The sequence below is a fragment of the Dermatophagoides pteronyssinus genome, unplaced genomic scaffold (assembly GCF_027571235.1).
Source record: "Dermatophagoides pteronyssinus isolate colony J.1.1.1.1 unplaced genomic scaffold, Derpt_VIB-CSIC_2022.12 sq0001, whole genome shotgun sequence".
In the NCBI taxonomy this organism is placed as follows: domain Eukaryota; kingdom Metazoa; phylum Arthropoda; class Arachnida; order Sarcoptiformes; family Pyroglyphidae; genus Dermatophagoides; species Dermatophagoides pteronyssinus.
Genome location: NW_027461525.1, coordinates 3,613,980 through 3,637,259, shown reverse-complemented (window position 1 = coordinate 3,637,259; position 23,280 = coordinate 3,613,980). Strand labels below are relative to the sequence as shown.

The following is a 23,280-nucleotide window of genomic DNA, read 5'->3' as shown; positions in this document are numbered from 1 at the left end:
TTATTTTTATTTTCAAATTCTCTATTTTAAAAATGGAAAAAAAAGATGAGAGGATTTCGAACAATACGTACATTATGAATGTAAATTCATAAATGCCGAATGTCTGCGTGAATAAATATGTTGACATAAAGACAATAATTCAATATTCTTAATGAATTTGAGTAAAAAAATGTACTTCTAAATTACAAAAAAAGTATTTTATAGATTAGATTATAACATAATTTATTGCTAAACTCAAATTTCGAAAAATGAATGTTGATAACAATTCTGATCCGAATGAGGTACGTTTTGTTGTCTATCAATTTTTAATCATTTAATTTATTTAAAATTTTTAATTTCCATAGTCATTGGAAGCACCTGAAGATGATGATTTTGGAGATTTTGAAGGAGCTGAAGATGAAGCTCCTGAAGCCGTACAAGCAATGATTGGTGGTCCTAATTGGGTGTATCCCGGTTGGTTTCTTTTCATTCATATATTTTTCAATGTTAAAATAATTAATTTCTCATATAGATCTTGTAAGAATACAATCGACGAACAACAATACTCAAAACGATATGAACAATCATGAACTTAATAATTTAAACAATCAAAATCGTCAAAACTCTCATCGAATATTGGATCCTCCGGATGTTTCTTTACTCACAAATATTTCAAATTCTCATTGCTCGAAACCACAGCAAACATTAGATCTTTGCAGCTCCTTAGGTTCATCTTCGGCTATTGCTTCTAAATTGATATTTAATAGTGGGAATAATTATACATCTCCAAGCAAATGCTGTGCCGGTCCAACCAGTGTATCATCACCGTCATCCGGATCATCATCATCATCAATGGCTGTTACAAATATATCTGGCTTGGTTCTAAGTAATTCATCAAATTCATCGTCTCCAAGCTTGCCCCACAATAATAAAAATAACAGCCTAAATAATCCTATTCCATCCACATCTAATGGTATAATTTCATCTTCCACTGTGTTTAGTATGAATCAACAGCTGTCACAAATGGAACAACGAATCCGTTCGCTTCAGACAGAGAAACGTTTACTACAAGAACAGCTTTGCGAACGCGATAATCGAATCAACGATTTGCAAAGAATTGCTCACCATCAACAGCATCAAACATGTGTGGAACCGAATAGCAACGTAAGATCATTGGAAGAAACGATTGGTCGTCGTATCGATTCTGCAGTCGAACGTATTGAAAGCAATTTAGAATCATCCATGGCCGATATAGTAAATCGTGTTGAACGATTGGAAAGAAAAGTGGATAAAAACATCTCTTCTGGATCGTTGACTAATGGTATGGTTATTGATAATGGTAATGGAGAATTATTACATCATGAATCATGTCTTCAATTGTTTCAACAGTTGAAACAAGAACAACAACAAGAACGACAAGAATATATGAAAACATTGTCGAACATTCTATCTCATGCATTACATGAGCTGAACAATACATTCAAACCTTGAATTATCGTTTTGTTTCAAAGAAAAAATTATTTTAATTGTAAATATTTTTTTGTACATCATTCTTTGATCACGTTTTTTCATAAAATATTAATTTGTATATTGTTTTTAATGGCAAAAAAATCGAATAAATATATCAGGTCATTTACCAATCGACCTCAAAAGATTCACTTGATTTTGAACTATGATTCGAATGATTAGAGACGGCAGAATTATTCTTAGCAATCATGATCATTCCATTGGAATTCGAATTGGTTTTCGGTTCCCCGCCACCATTTATCCTATTATTATTGGTATCATTTTCAAGTTTAGCGGACACATTGGCCATAGCAAGGTGAGAAGATTGAGTGATATTTTGAAATTTTAATGGTGATGAATAAATTGAATCGGATTGCTCAACATTTTTCATCGTTTTTTCTGGAGACTGAGAAACGTCAGTGGTAATCGAATCAATTTTGTTTAATCTTGATGAAGAAGTTTCTAATTCGGTTGCGAGGAGCAATTCTTCATAAAGGGTTCGATGTACTGATGGTGAGGGTTGATGGTGGTTTTGATCAGGTCGATTGAATGAAGCATTTTCCGGTGGGTTAAAATGATTTTCAAGTTGATTTTGATGAACCTCATTCAAATGATCATCATTCTCATCTTTATTGTCATCTACTATAGGTGAAAGGTCAGGTAATTTATTATAAGACATTTTTTCATAGATTTTGTCGACAATTTTACGAACAAATTCATCCGAAGATGAATGTCCTAGTTTTTTTGGTGAAGTATCCTCGTTCTCATTGTCAACTTTTTCCGTTTCAAATGATTTATAAAATGTTGTTGATTGTTCGTGTTGTTTTTCATCATTTTCTGCTTTACTAGATGATGAAAAACGGTCTGCTACCTCTTCTGCTTCTTCATCATGAAGAAAACGAATATCGCCACTTCTGTGAAGTATTCCGTATTTGCTATGATTATTATCATATTCAAGATCATTGTCATCATCGTTGCATAATCTACATCCTCGAATATGGGAATATCGATTCTGAGGTTTATGAAATCCATCCATTGAAATTGATCGTTGATGATTATATGAAGAACGATGATGATTCAATGCAGCAGAGGTGGTTGGAGCCTGATATAATGAATGTCCTCGATGGTGGCTAATTTGATGCTGATGATTAGTGCCATCTGAAAATGATACAGATGGCCGAAATTGATTTAAAGTTTGTGTCGTACTAGAAAAATCGTAGTTTCTGGAAAATTAATGAAAAGTCAGCAAATAACTAAACTATTCTGATGAATACTCACAATTTGGCCAGATGATCTTTAATGAATGCTTTTAATCGTTTAACTTGACCGCTTGCTGCTTCATATTTTGAGGTGGCTTCTTCCTGATCAGCTTGAAATTTTTGCTTAAGTAACACCACTTCTTGTTCTGCTTTACGTAGATCTCGTTTTAAAGACATAATTTTTTGATCATTAGAACGTTGTTCTCGTTCCCACCGTTCTCGATCGCGTTCTAGTTCTTGATTTTTACTTTCTAAACTTTCTTTAAGAATTTGCAATTCATTTTTAGATGCTCGATTCTCAAATTTAGTAATCTGATAATCTTCCATACTATCGACTTTTTCTTTAAGCACTTCATTTTCCTTTTTTGTTATCTCCAATTCTTTTCTATATTTAGCTAATTCCATATCACTCATACGTTTGCTATCAATTTTTTCTTTGACTATCTTCACTTGTTCATGTAATCGAGCTTCAACTTCTTTTACTCGTTCTTCTTTTTTGATCAGATTACTTTTATCAATCTCAAGCTCGTTGAATTTTTTCCTTAATTTTTCAATTTCAAATTTCATCTCTGCTTTGATTCGTTCACCGACGATTTCATTGATCATTTGTTCACGTCGCATCAATTCATTAGTTTTCTGATTGACATCTTCCAGACGTGATTTTAGCTCTTCTTCACCTAGCCGTAATTTTCGTTCACGGGCATCCAATTCGATACGTAATTGTTTATCCCAATCTTCTAATTTTCTTTGATCACTTTGAAGTTTTTCTCGTTGTCTTTCTAGTTCTCTTTTCTGTAATTCTTTTTCGATTTCAAATTCATAACGAATTTGTCGTTCCCAATTCGCTATTGATGATATTCGATCCATGGATCGATGAAACAATGGTTTCATTCCTTGATTATCATTATCACCTGGAATTTGATCGTCGTCACCTTCATGACATTCGGTTTCATCGTCGCTATAACATTTTTCTGGTTTATTATTCAACTTTGTACTACTTTTCGAATGAATAATTCCATTTGCGATTTGCTTATGTCGAGTGGCTATGGCAGATTTCGGACGAATCAATCGTTTTTTTGTGACAGGATTCTTTCGAAAATGTTTACCAATACTACTATCATTATTTAATGTTGGCGTCATTTGATCGATTTTAGCTACAATCGGATTTGTTATTTCTGTATCTTGTTGTTCGAATTCATTGGTTTTTAACCGAACAAAATCATCTACTAGTTCACGACTCATTTTCATATAACGTGCTAATGATGTGGTACGGAATGTAATGGCATGCTGATGATGTTCATTGAAATTACGAAGTGATTGTAAAAATTCACGATCGTTATGATGATAAATTGATGTTGGTCGATCTTCAATGTTTGCACTTTGTGTGGAAAAAGAATTTAAATTTAGTAATGAGGAGTATCTTTTAGGCTTTCGTTTAGTAGTTGTATATGGATTTATTTTTTTAGATTGATTATCATTTGAATTTTGATTTCTTTGTTGAGCAGAAGAATTTTGTTTGGCACTTTTAGTCGCAGATTTGTTTGTCAATTTTCGCGTATTCCAAATATGACCAAAAAGTGGATTACGAATGTTTGGTCTAGCAATCGGTGGCGGCATAGATTTTCGATCCATACTATTATTTTAAAAACAATCTCAATTAACAATTTAAAACAAATAAATTTCAATCAATCCTTACTTTGTCAAAAATTAGCCACATTTATTGCACATGTTAAATGAGACATTCCATTGATGAATAATGAAACAAATAATGATTATCAATCTAATTTTTTTGAAAAAAAACTTGAAATGCAAGAACATACCGAGCTATATAGTGTGTATACGAATTCTCATTGCTGATTCATTCGAATAAATGTAACCAATGGCAACCAAAAAACTCTGCCATCCAATCTGGGAATAGTTAATTTGAAATCTTCGAATCTGAATTTTAAGAAAAATATTTATCACAATTTAAATTTGTACAATGAATTTCTTATGAAAATTCTGAAAAAAGCGGCGATGTTTTCTACGATTATGGCACAAAATTATTTTAAAGTATTTTAATGAAAAATCACTAAAAACTTTTAGAAACTGTAAAACTATTATCCCGAAAACAACATTCTTTGACGTTGCCTATCCCTAGTTGTCATTTATATTGTCCAAAAAACCGATGGCCGAGACCAAAGATTCAGGAATAAATTCAACAGGTAGACAGAAGAAAACCTGAAAACGAGCGGCCACTACAACTACCACGACAACGACCACTAATTTGATTGTTGCTCATAATAATAAAAAGCCAATGGCGACGATGAACAATCTATCGTCGTCGTATCAAAATCTTGTATTTGTGTTCTGTATATATACTTTCTGAGTTTTTTCGAGACTAGTTTCTTGGCATATTTTTCTTATGACGTTCAATGTCATTGTCTTATACAGACAGCCATTTCATTTGTTGATCAATCACTGAAAAATGGAAAAATAACATGGAGATCACAATAAAATTTTAGACATAAAAAACATCATTCTATTTTCTTGGAAATAATTGGACAAAAGAATCGTAGAAATAGGAATATCGTTAATATCTCTTATTTGTAATTTTGGTTAATATATCCTTTTAAAAGATCATTACGCATCAAGTTTTTTAAAAAAAATTTCACTAACCAAATTAAGTTTTGATATAAATGGAAAAAGACTGAAAATATTAATGAATTTTATTGTAACAAGTATTTATAGATGGTAAGACAAAGAAAGCAATTAAATGGCCAAAAATATGGAGAATTTCTTCATCCGTTCAAGATCACGCCATCTCTGAACGAAACTCAACATGTTTTCTTAAACATGTGACTCTTCATGTGTTTTAATTTTTTTTCCGAATTTATTTTTTTCATCTTGCAAACAAACATCATCATGGAAAAAAGTGATAGTTTGGAATTTTTTTGCGATCAAATGTTACACCGATATTATGATCTGTTAATTGATCATCAATCAGTTGGCCAATCTACGATGCCCATGACGTATATTCATTTTAAGGATGAATTAATTTGGTTGGAAATTCTCAGAAATCTTGAAATTCGTCAAGCTTTAACATCAATGTTCCGTAAAGATGAAGAAAGTTTTGACAACATTAAAGGACCCAAAAATTTGGATGATAGAGTCGGAAAGCTTTTGGTCGGAGCCATATCATGTTTGCAGCTTTATGTCATAGATAATTTTTTATTTCATATTGATCGAAGTCAAAAAAAATCTTACGATGATTGTTTAGAGTTTGTCAAAGATTTTTTCACTCTAGACGACGAAAACTGTGACATTCATTGCATCGAATATTCACTTGATATTGATGGTGAAACTATTTCTCCTTCGGCAAGAAACATTGAATTATTGAAACTTTCTCGACTTGTTTTTGAATTTTTGAATCAGAAATTTAATACCTTTTTTCAAAATCGCCCAGATGAACAATTTTATTTCATTTTATGGTCGATGCGTTCCGCCATTATTCATCAATCTTCACTTTCTTCATCGACTGGAACGCTTTATGATGAAATTCTTGATTATACCAAGCGATTGGAATCGATTCTCGCATCAAATGACAAGATAAGCAATTCATTCAAAATGAACTTGTTCACCGAAATCGTTAATATATTCACAATTTTCGGCGATCAAGAAAATTCAAAAAAATACATGACTTTAGCTAAAAATCATTCGGATGTTTTGTTCGATTTAATTGGTCGACTTGGATTACGAACTCAATTTCAAACAAAACCCGTTTCACAGTTGATGGTCAATCTCAAACGATTGTCAGAAGAACCCGACGAAAAAATAAAAAATAATGAAGTCAAAATTACGATAACTATGCCGTTCAATGAACCTTCGGAGGATAATACGCTTTTCCAAGAAGTGAAATTTATTGACGAAGAAAAATCCGATTCGAATCAAATCGTCAAGCTCAAACCTATTGAACAATCGTTAATGGTCACCTGGATTAAATTTCAGCAGCGTTTTGGATCGGCTACTGATGAACTTTTGCGTGAAGAATTATTAACATACATTTATTTTCTTTTACAACATTGTGATCATTGGATTTTGCAGTTTATTCTGTTGGAAATGCGAAGTCTTCAGGAACGTTTAATACGCCGACGTGTGGAACGTTCATTGAAACAGTTTCAAACCCTTTTTGAAACTATACGTTATTCAAATAAAAAGTTTTTCGCAGAACAAGCATTCCAACGAATCAGATATTTTTATTCGGTGCTTTCTAATCCATTCTGGAAAATCGAAAAACAATATGCTGATCTATTGTTTGTTCTGGGTGTCTATAAATCTGCTTTGGATGTCTATCTTCGCCTGCAACAATGGCGTGAAATAATCGAATGCTACAGGAGAATTGGCTTGCTACACAAAGCCGAGGAAATAATTCGTGAAAAATTGACCGAAAATGATAATCAACCTGATATGCATTGCTTATTGGGCGAAATAACTGGCGATCTTGATTGTTTTCATTATTCCTGGAAAATATCTAATCATCAATATGCGCGAGCACCAAAAATGCTTGGTCTACATTATTTTGATGTCAAAGATTATGAACATGCTTTGGAATATTTCCGAAAGTCAATCGATGTTAATTCAATGCAAGTCGATGTTTGGTATCGTATGGGTTACATTGGTTTGATACAAGAAGATTGGAATCTTTCGGTCATGGCCTATAGAAAAGTGCTGCAATTCGATACTGATTCATTCGAAGCATGGAATAATCTGTCAAAAGCTTATATTAAACTTGGAGATAAAGAACGGGCAATGAAAACATTACAAGAAGCCCTTAAATGTGATTTTGAACAATGGAAAATTTGGGAAAATTATATCGCCGTTTGTGCCGATCTTGGTGAAGTTTGGGAAATTATTCAATCATGGCATCGATTGATAGACATCAAAAAAACGTATCTAGATGATCAAGTAGCTGATATACTCGTCAAATGTCTTCAAGAACATTCGGATGATCAACGATTAATTTCAAAATCCATAGAGCTATTCGGTCGTATAACGAGTACATCTCCTGGAACAGCAAAAACCTGGAATCTATATGCCCGATTGTTAATTATGGCCAATCGTGACCGAGATGATGTGGCCAAAATCGAACAATGTTTGCAAAAATCTCAACGTCAAATATTGATGGATGGCTGGGAAAAAAATGTCTATAAGATGATTGAAGTTTTGAACCATTTCGAAGATCTAGCCGTTGATATTTTCGAATTTATAAAAAAGCATCCACAAACATTGCCCACAACTTTAGGTTCATTCCGACTATCGCTGAATTCTATTCTGGGACAAGTGAACAAAACAAAGTCTAATCTAGCTATTACAGAACCCGCAATATTGGAAAAATTGAATGCAAAAATTGATGTAATCTCACAGATACAGAATCAAGTTATAGACATTTTAAAAAAATGAACCAAAATTAATGCTATTTTTTGTTGATTTTATTTTTTTCATAATTGAATTTTTCAATAATAATTACATTTCGATTATTTTATCGAATTTATCCATTTTAAATCTAAAATTGCTTAATTTGATAACAATTACAAAGCGGCAGCACCTGAAATAATTTCAATCAACTCCTTGGTGATAACAGCTTGACGTGTTCGATTGAATGTCAAGGTAAGCTTCTGAATCATTTCGCCGGCATTCTTGGATGCACTGTCCATAGCAGTCATACGGGATGATTGTTCACTACAGGCATTCTCTTTCATTGCAAAGAAAATCAAACTGGCCAATGAATATTCATAATAAGAACGGATGACATCTTCATCCAAACTATCGTATACGCTAATCTTAGGCGACAAATTGATAGCACCTCGACTAAACACAGGAATCTCAGTGGTATTGTAAGATACGACAGTTTTGAATTGATTGTAGATGATTATACCACGGTCAAATTCGAAGTTTGAGTTCAATATTTGCGAGGCAACTTCTCGAGCATCTCCAAATTGCGGTGGTTTTTTACCGAAATCGTTGAACATCATCAAAATATTGTTTGCAAATTGTCGCGCCAACATAAGTTTAGCTTTGTCACCAACACAGACAATTTGGATTTTGTCTGCGTCCGATTCATGAGCCATAATATGTCGTACTTTTTTAGCAACCGACGAATGAACAGCGCCACAAAGGCCACGATCAGATGTGATGGCAACGATCAGCGTACCAGGTTTTGTTTTTTCTTTGTCTTCTTCGGTAACCAAATCACTTTGTTCATAAAATTGAAGGGCACCTGATCCGAAAACACGAGCATTTTTCAAATCTCGTTCAGCTCGGGCATATTTGGCAGCAGACACCATCTTCATGGATTGTGTAATTTTACGAATGTTGGTAACAGATTTGAGACGGACGCGAATATCTTTAAGCGTGGCCATACCACGGCATTGATTGGTCGTACTGGCCAATGACACCAAAATTGGAGCCGCATTATTAAGCGATGAACGAAGTGCAAGCATGTTGAACCAACTTATCTAAAAAAAATGAAATTAATGGGAAAAAATTAAAAATCGATGAGAGACAGAAAAATATTACAATTTTATGGCCAGAAAAAAACCAATTATTGAAAAACCGAATTAGATAAAATAGTCGAATAGGTTACATCGAAAATGTGGCGACAGCTGAAGGTGAAAAACTCATTTTCAATTTCTACCTAGATGGACTTGATATGTATAAATTGAATAATATAATTTGGATAAATAACGCAAGATGGCTCTATAGATAAAATTAGAATTTTTTTTTGAATTATGAAAGTTTTCCCATATAATGATGGAAAAAGGAAATATATAGCATTGATTTTGTCTTTGCTACTACAATTTCTGGCGTTTGACGAACATGATGATTCTAACTGACAAAGTTTACATAGAATAGTGTTACAGAAAAAAAGGAATGAAAATTCATTGACCAGAATTTGTTCCATTCAGTTAAATAAGTAAAGCCAGTCAGTCATTCCATTTTCATTTATGTCAGTATCCTTTGAATGAACGGAAGGTTCGTAGGTTATTCGCGTTTTTTTGTTGTTTGGTGCAATGTGTTGACGCCTGACGGACTAGGCCATTAGGGCGAATTGGGTATATGGGTTTGTTTTGTTTTGTTATGTTTTGATTCAAACAAATGTGCCTAATCCCATTATCATCAACATAAACATCATCAATTGGTAAGTTTATTTTTTTATCTGTTTAAAGGTATAATTTATCAATTCAAATTTGTAATTTCATATTCATTCATATTTATTTGATGTGTTTATGAAGAAATTATTTCCCTGTGTAGTAGATTCGGAACATTTCATCTTTTTTCTTATATTTGTTTGATATTTCCTAACAAAACAAAAATATTCCCTTTTTTACCATCTACCCTTTTAATCATATGCATGGAATTAAAATCGAATGATGTGAATGAGAAAAAATACTATCTTGATTCTGAAAAGAATGATTACTGACAATGATGAGAAGAAAAGAAAGATGGATTTTTGTTGTTGTCCACTACAACATTCATGTTATTGTCATTTTTATTTTCGGATAATTTTCGTATAATAAGTTAAATGCTATAGTGAACAAAGTGATTTCCTATGCATGGATGAATTCATCAGAAATGATCATGATCAACTAAACTATCACCACGACCAGGTTTCAAAATAAAAATAACTTGATTGACTGTTCAAGAACAAAGAAGAAGAAGAAAAAAAATCACACTCGCTCTCAATAAATTCCTAGCCATCGACATGATCATGATCATGAACAGCATCTCTGATAGTAGCAGCAGCGGCTTCAGAATTGGTGTGAATAAAAATGACTTGAGACAATTTTATGTAATTTTTTTTAATAATAAAAAAATTCACATAGAAAAAAGAAGGCAAAAAGAGAATGACTGAATGAAACGCGAAAGCTAAAATGTTATCTTCTTTCCTATCCTCCATTCATTGAAAAATGGACGAAATCAACACGATGTTATTGCATACATAAACACACACAACATTCCATTCAATACATTTGAATTCGGATACCATCGAAAAAAACAGCTTGTGTGTATGCATGTCTGATAATTGTTGCCATGATAAAAAACCTGCCCCTTGTTGTTGTTCAACAAAAACTTGTTGGACGCAGACGATCATAACAACAACAACAACAACAGCAGACTTCATATTGGAACAACGAATGATGATCATATCAAGTTTTGAGTTTTTTCGTGAATGTTTCTCTCCCTTTTCGAATGCATGCATTGCTTTTATGTTATTGTGGATATTTTTTGTTTTGTTTTTGAGTGAATGAGATTGCCATGGCCAGAATTATCATTATTTCCATCTGTTCAATTATTGTGTGTGTGTGTCTGTGTCTGTTTGTGTTTTGATTACCCCTTGTGATTTTGATAATTCATGCTGAAGTCATTGATTTTTCTTTACACTATTGTGTGATCGGGTTAAACGTTTTAAAAACGTTCCGAAAATAGAATTCACAAATTTAGTGTATATTCAAAATTTCAATGTAATTTATTGAATTTGATTGATCATCGAATCATTTCTATTCAACATCGACTGCGTGATTTTCATTTTTAAATAATTTCTTTTTATATACCTATTCAATGAACTTTGATATATTGATGGTTTTTCCCAAACATTGATCACCAAAATAAAAAAAAATGTTTATTTTAAATGAAAAACGATGTATCTGATTGATAGATATCATCGACAAAAGATTAAATCTTAACCTTTTTCTTTGTTGACAAACATAAATGATAATAATGGTGAGTTTGTATCTTTCTTCTTATATATTTCTTCTCATTTGTTATATCATACTATAAAAATGTAATAATATATGATGATTTCTATTTTCTGATTAATTGTTTATCATGTGTCAATCAATTGTACGATTTTGATTGAAAACACTTTTTTTAAAATCATCAATAATGGTTAAGATTTTTAGTAGCAATAAAAAAATTAATTAAAATTTTAATCAAAGTTCATAAACATCGATTTCTTCGGGTTTTTTTCTTCTTCAATTTTTATTTTAGTTACGCAATTCAGTTTATCATTTATTGATCATAAGATATATCAATTCGAAAAAAAACAGATTCATATCGATGTCAATGACATGTTAATCAATAACAATTATATTAATAGATGATGATCATTGCTATGAAGGTGAGAATTTGAATTTGTTAGAAATTGCAAACAATTGATTGAATCTAGAATGAAATTTATTCTGATTTTTGTGAATAGAAAGCTAAAGAATGAAATGAACACACAACATAATATCGATGTATTCAAAATCTAATCGATTAGTTTATTATTTATGTGATTCCTTTTCTAATTTTTTTTTATTATCTATTCATTTATTTTATCCATTCATCAAAATTTTGTTCATACAATTCATTCAAGATTTATTATCATGTTTAATGTTATCGTTGTTAAATTATGATTGAAAACTAAAAATGAAATGAATGACAACATCATTAACATAATCGTTGGATTTTGAATCGTTCAACCAAAGCAGACAATACCGATAGATCATACTTGCAACCACATACCATATGTAATATTGTGATTCTATCCACCATTTTTTTTCTTTGCATTTTACATGCATTTTTTGTTTTCTTGAATGAAATCAAAAAACAAGTCGTCGATCTGTCAACAGCAGCAACATTTGCTCGCCAAAGAAAAGTTGAACAACAATAGAAACAATAAAATGGCAACACAAACGATTGCATTATCGACATCATCATCACAAACAAAAATAACTAATCCTAGCCATCGTAATCATAGTATAGCTGTTCCAGTTCCGTCAGAAACAAATCAACAACGAAACGATAACAGTAGCAGCAGTAATAGTAGCACTGCTAGTACTAGTCCAATTACCTCAACAACCGGAAGTCCGATAACTCACCCATCATCATCCAATAAACAGCAACAAAATTCTTTAGTGAATGATAATATGGTACCCAATATGGTCATCGATTCTCCTATTCATCATCAACATAGTAATAGTAGTTGCAGTAATGGTCATCAAACGAATCGTTTAAATCATCATCGACGTAGTCATAGTCAAATTATCATCGCTTCAACAAATAGTCAATCGTTGAATAATGGTTCAACAACAGAGATCTCAAAAATTAGACTAAATGGTAAGATCAACAATTTTTTTTCGATTAACAATCGATAATGATGCAAGATAGGCTATCTTATCATACATGCGAAACTTTTTTTTTATGATAATTACCACTTTAAAATGAAATTCTATGCATTCAACAAATTAGTTTTGGTAATTGGCGCCATGAATAGTTTTCGTTTTTTTGCTGAATATTTCCTAGCTAGTAGTTAAATACTATATCCGAGGAAATTGATATTAAATGTACTGAAAGCATGCCAACGCATGAATGATTATTGTATGAATAATTTTTGAATCATAATTGAAAATCAACGATTCATATAAATTCGGATAAATTACGGAAGTAATTGTCGCCTATATCGACCAAAAAATAAATTGACCGATAAATAATAATGCTGTATGCGATAAATTGAATTCTAATTGATTAATTATAAAGATCATATCCATTATTTTCAATGACTAATGTTGTTCTTTTTTCTTTTGTTTTATTTATTTTTGAATTGTCAATTGAACAGTGTTTTGTGCCAAAAATCTGGTCAAAAGAGACTTTTTCAGTAAGTATACTACTTTAATTCATTATTGATCGATGTTTTTATCTTTTTTTTTATCATAATTTTTAATTTTTGTTTATCCGGAATCAATTTTCGTGCATTCAGAACATAATTACCATATTTTCTTCACTAAATTTTACTATTCCAATAAATTAGATTCCAAAAAAATTTATTTATTCAAATGAATTCCCAAAATTTCGTGGCTGTTTTTGGAATAATCTTATGATTATAAATGGTTTTGATAAAATTTTTTTTTTGTTGATTACATGTTTTAGTACTGAATAAAAATGATAAATTATGATTATTGCAGTAGCGAGAATTTCCTAAAGAATTATGATCAAGTCTATTATAACAGAATTCTTTTCATTCGATGTTTTTTTTTTTTGAAAATTGACTCAGTAAAAAACAGGAGAACGTTATCTTTTATTTTTTTTCACCAGAAAGTTGCCATTAATCTATTAGTTGTTATCATCGAATGAGATATTTAGAGAAAATTTATTTTCATTTGAATTATGTCAAAAATAGAAAAAAAAGGGTATTGTTCAGCCATTCATATTGGTTTGTGTACATTGCATAAGTCTATAAAAGAATAAAACAATAATTTTTTGTTGAACCGGAACTATTTTCTCTTTTAAAAAAATACGAAAAAAAGTTCATCAATGTTCATAATGTTCACAATTATCATTAAAACAATTGATTATTATCATCATCATCATAATCGATGTTCGAAGTTTATTGAATTTCATTCGGATGGAGAGTGATGATTAGAATTATACCAATAATACGATATTTGTTCAAAACTCGACCATCCGAAAATGTCTTATTTAACGATGACTGCTGCTGCATTGATTAACGATAGTTTTGTTGAATGATTGCTGAAATGTTATTGTTAACCAAGATACCAATGTTGTACTCGATTGTCATCATTTAGGAGACAATTTATTTTATTGTTCAAATCTATTTCTTTGACTTTATGATGATGGAAAAAACATCATCATCATGATGTAAATAACTGAAAAAGCAATAGTAACCGAAACAATTTGACTTTTTCAACAGTTTTCATATAGATTTGTTTCAATTTTTATTTTTCGCATAGATTTAGTCTAAGTTAAGATAAATGCTCTCAAAATCTTTGCAAGTTTTATTTGTTCAAACACAAATAATAATACACATTCATATGAAATTTATTTGAATTATCAAAGTAATTTTTCAAACAACGAATTGGTTAGTTGACTTTCATCATCATCATCAATAATAATAAACCATACAATTTTCGAATTTAAATTTCAAGATTTTTGTATTTTCCCCATTTCCAATCCAGTCAAACCAATATTTGATTGCATTGCAATCATTATTATTGTTATTATTATGATGTTGTTGATGTTTGAACGATTTATTGTTGTTTCATACTTTTCAATTGCAAAAAAAAGAAATGAATTTCGTATACAAAAATTATATGAAATCAATAATAAATGAAATTTTACTTTTGATCAAGCAGGTTTAGTTCGCAGTAAAAAATATTAATTATTTTTTTAAACAAATTTTTTTTCGAGATTGTTATCCAAAGAAATAATATATATTTTTTTGTTGTTGTTGAAAATATAACAATTTCTGATTCTTTATTGTTAAAGTCGTTGATGTTTTTATTTTATTTTTTCATTTAATAAATATCATCAAAAAGATTCGAATAAAATTATGATGATGATCATCATCATTATATATCACATTCATATATTTTTTTCAAATAGATGTCATCATCCGAACATCTATTATCTCTCTCTTCGAACTTAGGTAATGACGATCATCAACGAAAACGAATAAAATGAAATGAAAATGTGTTGCCCTTTTTAATCTTCATTTTCTATATGAAAAAAAAATTCTTTTCTTGTTTATTATCCTCAATTTTTGTCGACCATTTCCGAGTAATCCATTCCTAATGTGATTAAAGCAGGTTCTCAGGGAAATGGGAGATGAATTTTTTTTGTTCGCTCGATAATTTCAATGCCATTTTCACGATGCTAATGGAGGCTTCTATCGTTTCTTTCAATTTTTTTTTCGGTCACATGTCATGGATTTTTTTTCATTCATTTGTAGTTTTTATTGTTCGCTTCACTGATCACAGTATTTTTATTTATAAAATGATAATGGCCTATGCCTTCACCATCTGTTATTTCATTTGAATTTAATGATAATCTTTTGATGCAATAGAACAATTCTTGAATTGTATTTCTGGATAATAGTAATGATAAAAATAATGATAATAATTATAACATTTGTCATTGAAATTCATTGTTTGTATCGTTTTATAGGTCTACCGGATCCATTCTGTAAAATTACTGTAGATTCTTGCCCATCAAATGCAATCACCGGTAATCAATGTCATACAACTGATATATGTAAAGATACTCTTAGTCCAAAATGGAATAAAAATTATGATCTGTATGTATTTTAATTAAAAATTTCGATAAATATTTTTTCATTAATTTTTTCCTATCAATAATAGATATTTAACAAAAAATGATTCTCTAACAATATCCATATGGAATCAGAAGAAAATACATAAAAAACATGGTGCCGGTTTTCTTGGCTGTGTTAAAATTATGCCAAATCTTATACAAAGTTTAAAGGATGCTGGATGTAAGTATGAATTTATGAATATTTTTTATATTGCTTGGTTAGCATCGGATTTATTCGAACAAAATCATTAATGTTTGGGGGTTTTTTCTTTTTGTTTTCTCAATCAACCAGCGGTAGTCCGTAATAAGTTGTATGAGATAACATTTCTGTTATTAATTGATATCGAATATTATTTTCAATGCATGTTTGTTATTGTTTCTCTGCACGAAATCCGATTGGTTATGTCGCCACACCTGTTGAATTTTTTTTCAGTTTTCTATGAAAATTGTCTTGATAGAAAAGTATTTATGTACAAAAAAAAATAAAAATAAAATAAAAATATCAGCATCAAGATGTTAATTTAGTTGTCGAACTGAACTTCTGTTTAAACAAATGTTTCGTATTTGTGTGTGCTTTTATTTTTCAGATTTCTTGATTGATTAAAATTGATGTGTTAAGTTTCATCTGGAATTTTAATTCGCTTGTCACCCACGTTGTTATCATTTTTTGTTGTTGTTGTCGTTGACACGTTCATTCTTTATTAATTAGAGAAATACATCCATTGTCCTTTATTTCACATTTTATTTGAAAATGATGATTGTCCTTTGTAAAGATAATTTTCTTAATGAAATTTAATCGGCGTATTGGTCACGTCTTTGTACATTCTTAGCGCAAGTTTATTATGATGACTGTGATAATATTTATCAATTCATCCGGTTTGAGCCGACAAAACCTGGTTGATTGTTTGTCACTAATTATAATTAAAATATAGATTCGCTATTGAAATTTTTATCTTATTCATTCAATTTAAATTGTTTGCCTGTTTGATCTGGTTTCCATTTTACAGCATGAAAAATAAATCATCTCATAATATTAACAAAGTTTGGCTTGAACTAGATTTTCTGTTTATGAGATAACTGTATATTTATCTCACTTATTTTGTTTTATGATTATCATTCACCATACACCGCCTACAATATCACACAAAAATAAAATTAAATCTATCAAATATCTGTCGTGTTTCATGCACGCATCATAATGCCACATTTTGGTGGTTTTTCCAGATGATGGCCACAAGTTTTTTTTCGTGGGTTGAAACATTTATATTTTCTAACAGCAATGATAAACGTTATTGTTCCATCTCTTTTAAAATCTTTGTTTGTCTTTTCTTTAATTTAGATCAACGTCTTGATTTGCACAAATTTCGTGAAGAAGATCCCGATATAATCAAAGGTCAACTGGTGATTAGTATGATTTCTCGTGATACGGCAACCACATCAAAAACAACAGTTATTAATAATAATAATTCATCACGAAACAATAATGTCACCATTGCAAATGGCAGCAATCATCATCATTCACATCGAAATAGTGCCATATTGCAGAATATGGTTGTAACAACAGCATCACCTACAACAAATACCACGACTGCATCTGATAATCGTATCGATGATAATTCTACCAATCAAGATGGTATTACACGATCTCGAAACTATGTTGAAGGTGTTGATGATTTACCCGATGGTTGGACAGAATGTCGTACATCAAATGGCCGTTTGTATTATATGAATCATGTTTTGCGCACTACACAATGGGAAAGACCTATTCTGCCGGCAGCATTAACCGTATCTAATTCACAAACACCAAGCCGTCCAGCTTCTTCACGTTCGATTTCTCGTCACCATCACCAACATCTTCATCAACATCATAATCATCAACCACAAAGTTCACTTGAATCGACTAATAGTGTTTCATCAGCGAATTCAGTTCCCACGAGTCAATCGACGGGTCCGCAACAGCAACAACAGAGAAATAATCATCAACGTCGTTCGACTCGCCATCGAAATTATCTAGCTCGTAATCAACTGCATGAAGCTGTCATGACTGCATTGAATGCAGCTAATAATAATAATGATAATTGTTTCAATTCCGATTCGGAAATAGCAATTAGTAGTAACAATGATAATAATAACAGAACTCAATCTTTACCTCCAATGCCCGTAGGCTATGAAATGAGAACAACACCGCAAGGTCAGGTATACTTTTATCAAATCGATTCTGGCAACAGTACATGGACAGATCCACGAGTCCCACGAGAATTAATCAATATGGACATTAATCTTGACGAATTAGTAGGACCACTAGGGTGTGGCTGGGAAGTTCGACATACGTCTGGTGGCCGTCGTTATTATGTTGATCATAGAAATCGAACAACACAGTTTACTGATCCACGTTTAGTCTCGCATTCCCGAATGATAATCAATCTCATAAAATCATTAAGTAAAAGCTCACAGACATTAAACAATCATTCACAACAACCACAATCTAATGATAGCTCGAATATTCATCCTTCAAATCATGATAATAGCAATAGTAGCAGCAAAATTAAACGTACTGCAATTACTACTGCCGGTGATAATCTACAAAATCTTAAAAATGGAATCTCAAGCCTGCCAGTTAATCAACAACAAAAACGACGAAATCTTGTGCAGAAAATGAGTTTACTACGACAAGAATTGCAAGCATTTCAGCCACAATCTGGTCATTGTCGAATCGAAGTATCTCGTGATGATATTTTTGAGGATTCATATCGTTTCATTCTAAAACTACGACCAAAAGATTTACGTAAACGATTGATGATAAAATTTAAAGACGAAGAAGGTCTGGATTATGGTGGTATAGCTCGTGAATGGCTTTATCTGTTATCACATGAAATGTTGAATCCTTATTATGGTCTTTTTCAATATACGCGAGATGATATATATACGCTACAAATTAATCCCGATTCATCTATTAATCCGGTAATATAATTTTACTTATTTTGCTTGATAATCTTGATCTAATTTGAACATATAATTTGCAGGATCATCTTTCATATTTCCATTTTGTTGGACGTGTAATGGGTATCGCTGTTTTCCATGGACATTATATTGATGGAGGTTTCACTTTACCATTCTATAAGATGCTACTGAACAAACCAATCACGCTTGATGATATTGAATCAGTTGATCCCGAACTTTATCGCAGTTTACGATGGATGCTGTAAGTGTCACGTAGATATAACTCTAGATACAACAACTATAAGCTAATTATTCGATAATTTTCTAAAATATTCTATTTTAATCCATGTACAGTGAAAATGATATAACCTCTGTGGTAGACATGACTTTTTCGGTAAATCACGATTCATTTGGCCAAATTCAAGTGAAAGAATTAAAGCCAAATGGAAAAAATATTATTGTCACTGAAAAGAATAAAAAAGAATATGTACAATTGTATGTTAATTTTCGGTTTACGCATGGAATCGAACAACAATTTCGAGCCTTACAAAAAGGATTCTGTGAATTAGTGCCGCAACATTTACTTGGCAATTTTGATGAAAAAGAATTGGAATTAGTCATTGGAGGATTGGGCAAAATTGATCTGGCTGATTGGAAACAGCATACTCGGTTAAAACATTGCTCACCGGAATCGAATATTGTGCAATGGTTTTGGCAAGCAGTAGATTTATTTAGTGAAGAGCGCCGTGCTCGTTTATTACAATTTGTGACCGGCAGTTCAAGAGTTCCATTACAAGGTTTGTGCTCAACTAAAAATCGTAATGAAATGTCATAAATTTTTATTATTTTCTAATAGGCTTTAAAGCATTACAAGGATCAACCGGAGCAGCCGCCCCTCGTTTATTTACCATACATTTGATTGATGCCGATACAGAAAATCTACCCAAAGCTCATACCTGTTTCAACCGAATCGACATTCCTCCCTATGAGAATTATGAAAAATTATTTGAAAAATTAACACAAGCGATTGAAGAGACTTGTGGATTTGCAGTTGAATGAATTGAATTGATGATAAATCTATGTTAATTTTACATTCCCAATGCATTTTCAAAACAGTCTAAAAGTATTTGGATGTTTGTGCCTCTTATTTTTTCTCATTATTTCAGTCATCAATTTCATTATCATAAAGATGTATTTTTGGCAAAAGAGCTTCCTACATTGCTCAGCTTATTATGAAACAATACATAAAAGATGTTCATCATTTTGAAAATTTGCTGTGATATATGGAAACAGCAATTCCTTTTCTGAACTTTTCATGGACCATCATCCTACAGCCATTACCAAGTACAACAACAAATCAGTCATTATCACTGTCAAACATTACAAAAAAAATTTTTGAAATTTTTTTCTCACATTTTATTAGGGAATTTATTTGTTACTTGTCATTCATTTGTGCATTATTTTCATTATAAAATTTTTTCTCAATTTCATTTTCATTCATCAATAAAGTTGGCAACAGAATCGGCCATTATTCCTAGATAACTTGGCCATCTTTGATATTTGTACTCTTTGATTGGAATCTGTTTTTGTTTCATTTTATCGAAACATTTTAGATTTACTCGATGGACAGTCATCGAACCCATCTCACGAATCCAATCATTCCTTTTGACTGGATCATCATCCATCACCATAGTCGCTGGTTGATAATCGCCAGTTTTTTTTGCACAGATTTCGTTGATGGCCGCTTCAAATGCGTCATGATCATAGTTCATTTGTTTAAATGGAGAATCATCATTCATTAATCGTAACTCTTTTTCTTGTGCTAAATAACTTTGAACGCAAGTTCGCATTGCATCGGACATTAATCGTACGCTTTGAGATGGAGGGAATGTATATGTTGCAAATATAATATCGATTGAGCCATCAACTGGTAATTGATCATTGTCAGAATATGATTTTAATGATGGCGCTAATGTACCAGTTGATATGACTCGTTGAATAGAATCACCATTGTGAAGACCAACATGTCTTTTTCGTCGCTGTTGTTGCAAATTCAATTCACCAATATCAAAACTCGGTACATTTTTGGACCATTTTTTGAATTTTTTCAGCATATCCAAAGTGTTTTGATTAGAAAAAACATTGTCATACCGTTCAAATGTTTGTGCAATAGGTGAATTTCCATAATTATTCATTTGTTGTCCGTCGTTGACATTAGTAACAGTACCCCAATTTTCATAGGAAGATGGAGTATTGGATTGTACAACTTGTTTGCTTTGATACCATTTATAACTTATTTCTGTATAATTTAATTTCTCTATGACTGGCTCATCGGTTCGAGAATCATAAATCTTTTCCAAATTATTCGGTGGAGTTAGAGCCAGAAATTGTGTGTATTGTCTTGTTTTTTCACCATACCTAATGCGGCAAAAGTCTGCTCGCGATGTTTCATGTACCGTAGCATCCGATCTTAGTTGGAAAGGATCATCGTTGATGATTTTATAAGTTGAATTGCCGTTCAGGGAAGAGTTAGTGCACGAAGAATACCAAAACAAAAACATATCATTTCTAGCTAAAGTTGAAACTGTTAATGGAGAAGATTGAGTCCCTATGGACATTCGTATTGGATTGTCAATCAAAGATTTTCCATTTCGTCCATCAAGAATATGAAATTCTGAGTAATAATAAATAGGAAAACCTGGGCCAAATTGATAAATGACACCAAAATCAGGTACATCATCTTCGTTGAAATAGCCAATCGAGGGAGTGCTACAAAAAAAATGAGTGAAAATCAACAATTTACAACAATTTTCAGTAATAATTACCAATAGGTTTCTGATCCAGGAAGTTCATGCTTCCAAATCTGTTCAAAAGTAAAACCATCAAAAGCGAATACGGTTGAATTAAAATTGGCAAGAATGATATCGAGAACATCGTCACCATTTATATCAATCAAAACTGGTGGTGCAATGACACCTTTGCAACAATCCTGATAAATTGCTCGTGAATTATGTTCAATCTGCCCATTAAGTAATGCGTCTAATCCAACAACGTATAAACCACCTGGATGTGTTTCACCTCCGGTACCATAAAGTATTAACAAAGTTCCATCTGGATGTACTAATAATTGTGGTGAGTAATAGCTTTCGGCATTATTTGGAACATAACTCCATTTCAATATTCGGCCAGTTTTTCCAGAAATAACCATCAAACGAGCAACATTTCGCACACGTTGATTTGGTTTGCGCAAAGGATCACCTCCATGCATGACCACTATCTCGGGAACATTGTCGCTATCAATATCTTTGGGTATCATCAATGGAGTGTAAAAATTGGAAGTTTCTGAGATTGGCTCTCCAAAACTTGAAGTAATTTTCCATAAAACTTGGCCAGTTCGACCATCAAATGCATAAAGTGAAGCCATTCGGCCACCAATAATACAATCTTTGACTCCGTCATTGTTAAGATCGCCATTGCAATTTGCAGCGAACATTTCATGGGGTGTATATTGTGCCCAAATCGGTTCTCCATTCGTTCCATCTAATGCCATAACTCCACCACCACATCCTACCGTTTTACTTTTTTCCTGTGTCTGATTGAAATATATCTGGCACAAAGTATCATCATAATAAGCTGCGTCAATTCCGGTTCCAAATGGCACGATAACATCAAGATATGTATCATTGTTAACATCGACTAAACGTAACGCCGATTCAATGGTCAACATTGGAAAATTTTGCTGCCATATTGATTTGGTCACGATATGATCACATATAATACTTTTATCTTTGTTACTAATGATGGATGAAAATGGTTGAATACCAAAAGCTGAACGTATGATATCTGGTAGATTTTTTGCATTCAATAGCAAAAACAATAGGAATGCTATACAAAACGCTAAACTGATACAATGTTTTAAAAAACGACGAATACGCAGCATTCGATGACGGCGTGAAGGTTTAAAGATTTTGATTTTACCGATTGTTATTGGTGGCGGAGTGTTTAACGAATGTTTCGACCTCGATAACGAAGTCATTTCGTCATCATCTTCAATTGAGTTTGATTTGCCATTACATTCAAACTTGACCGATTTCTTTTTCTTATTATGTGATGATTTTGTCGTAAATTGAAGTTTCGATTCTTTAATCAACGGTGCTTTATGCTGTTCATCTTCATCTTCATCCAAATCAATTTCATAATCATCATCAAGACTTTCATCGGTAGAAAATAATAATTTCCTAGCATCACTTGATGGCACTGATTTTGTGGTTGCCAGAATTTTTCTCTGTTCTTCATCATCTTTTTTAGCCATTTTTTATAATTATAATTATTGATAAAGATTTATCATCAACATCAATAGATTCATGTTTGTTTTGGTTTCTATAAACAATCCATCAGTTTTTTTCAGACATTTATATATAGCATTTACATCAAACATTTCGCATCTGAGCTGCGTAAAAAATTCATT

The 23,280-nt window shown here is 31.7% G+C and overlaps 6 protein-coding genes across 7 annotated transcripts; 3 read left to right on the top strand and 3 right to left on the bottom strand.

Moving 5' to 3' along the window:
- Positions 1-88: 88 nt before the first annotated feature.
- LOC113793192 (uncharacterized) lies at positions 89-1,633 on the top strand. Its single transcript, XM_027343179.2, has 3 exons — positions 89-281; positions 345-453; positions 512-1,633. Exons 1-3 carry the CDS (start codon positions 249-251, stop codon positions 1,468-1,470), a joined length of 1,101 nt encoding a protein of 366 aa, XP_027198980.1. The 5' UTR covers positions 89-248; the 3' UTR covers positions 1,471-1,633.
- LOC113793191 (uncharacterized) lies at positions 1,478-4,565 on the bottom strand. The gene is made up of 3 exons (XM_027343178.2): positions 4,441-4,565; positions 2,764-4,377; positions 1,478-2,708 (listed from the first exon to the last, which is right to left on the bottom strand). The coding sequence occupies exons 2-3, from the start codon at positions 4,374-4,376 to the stop codon at positions 1,613-1,615; spliced, it is 2,709 nt and encodes a 902-aa protein (XP_027198979.2). The 5' UTR covers position 4,377; positions 4,441-4,565; the 3' UTR covers positions 1,478-1,612.
- A 1,002-nt stretch (positions 4,566-5,567) lies between these two features.
- On the top strand, positions 5,568-9,115 carry LOC113793344 (tetratricopeptide repeat protein 27). Its single transcript, XM_027343361.2, has one exon. It carries the CDS (start codon positions 5,592-5,594, stop codon positions 8,181-8,183), a length of 2,592 nt encoding a protein of 863 aa, XP_027199162.1. The 5' UTR covers positions 5,568-5,591; the 3' UTR covers positions 8,184-9,115.
- ATPsyngamma (ATP synthase, gamma subunit) lies at positions 8,191-9,223 on the bottom strand. Its single transcript, XM_027343364.2, has one exon. It carries the CDS (start codon positions 9,221-9,223, stop codon positions 8,312-8,314), a length of 912 nt encoding a protein of 303 aa, XP_027199165.1. The 3' UTR covers positions 8,191-8,311.
- A 466-nt stretch (positions 9,224-9,689) lies between these two features.
- On the top strand, positions 9,690-20,369 carry LOC113793342 (E3 ubiquitin-protein ligase SMURF2-like). Of its 2 annotated transcripts, none has more exons than XM_075822384.1 (9): positions 9,690-9,921; positions 12,139-12,881; positions 13,381-13,419; positions 15,726-15,855; positions 15,920-16,053; positions 17,212-18,833; positions 18,896-19,074; positions 19,167-19,609; positions 19,669-20,369. In XM_075822384.1, the coding sequence occupies exons 2-9, from the start codon at positions 12,359-12,361 to the stop codon at positions 19,869-19,871; spliced, it is 3,273 nt and encodes a 1,090-aa protein (XP_075678499.1). In that variant the 5' UTR covers positions 9,690-9,921; positions 12,139-12,358; the 3' UTR covers positions 19,872-20,369. The 2 variants fall into 2 exon arrangements, with proteins under 2 accessions (XP_075678499.1, XP_027199160.2); XM_027343359.2 differs by lacking the exon at positions 9,690-9,921 and adding an exon at positions 10,769-11,504.
- Positions 20,306-23,256, bottom strand: LOC113793343 (uncharacterized). The gene is made up of 2 exons (XM_027343360.2): positions 21,638-23,256; positions 20,306-21,581 (listed from the first exon to the last, which is right to left on the bottom strand). Exons 1-2 carry the CDS (start codon positions 23,122-23,124, stop codon positions 20,306-20,308), a joined length of 2,763 nt encoding a protein of 920 aa, XP_027199161.2. The 5' UTR covers positions 23,125-23,256.
- Positions 23,257-23,280: the final 24 nt, after the last annotated feature.

Bases quoted from the DNA above. Each gene is read 5' to 3' on its own strand.
- LOC113793191 (XM_027343178.2), bottom strand. From the start codon at position 4,376: ATGGATCGAAAATCTATGCCGCCACCGATTGCTAGACCAAACATTCGT. The intron at 2,709-2,763 runs GTGAGTATTCAT...TTAATTTTCCAG, and splicing joins AAAGATCATCTGGCCAAATT to AAACTACGATTTTTCTAGTA.
- LOC113793343 (XM_027343360.2), bottom strand. From the start codon at position 23,124: ATGGCTAAAAAAGATGATGAAGAACAGAGAAAAATTCTGGCAACCACA. The intron at 21,582-21,637 runs GTAATTATTACT...TTTTTTTTGTAG, and splicing joins CCTGGATCAGAAACCTATTG to CACTCCCTCGATTGGCTATT.
- LOC113793342 (XM_075822384.1), top strand. From the start codon at position 12,359: ATGAAATCAAAAAACAAGTCGTCGATCTGTCAACAGCAGCAACATTTG. The intron at 13,420-15,725 runs GTAAGTATACTA...ATCGTTTTATAG, and splicing joins GGTCAAAAGAGACTTTTTCA to GTCTACCGGATCCATTCTGT. The intron at 19,075-19,166 runs GTAAGTGTCACG...ATCCATGTACAG, and splicing joins CGCAGTTTACGATGGATGCT to TGAAAATGATATAACCTCTG.
- LOC113793344 (XM_027343361.2), top strand. From the start codon at position 5,592: ATGTGTTTTAATTTTTTTTCCGAATTTATTTTTTTCATCTTGCAAACA.
- LOC113793192 (XM_027343179.2), top strand. From the start codon at position 249: ATGAATGTTGATAACAATTCTGATCCGAATGAG. The intron at 282-344 runs GTACGTTTTGTT...TAATTTCCATAG, and splicing joins ACAATTCTGATCCGAATGAG to TCATTGGAAGCACCTGAAGA. The intron at 454-511 runs GTTGGTTTCTTT...TTTCTCATATAG, and splicing joins TCCTAATTGGGTGTATCCCG to ATCTTGTAAGAATACAATCG.
- ATPsyngamma (XM_027343364.2), bottom strand. From the start codon at position 9,223: ATGCTTGCACTTCGTTCATCGCTTAATAATGCGGCTCCAATTTTGGTG.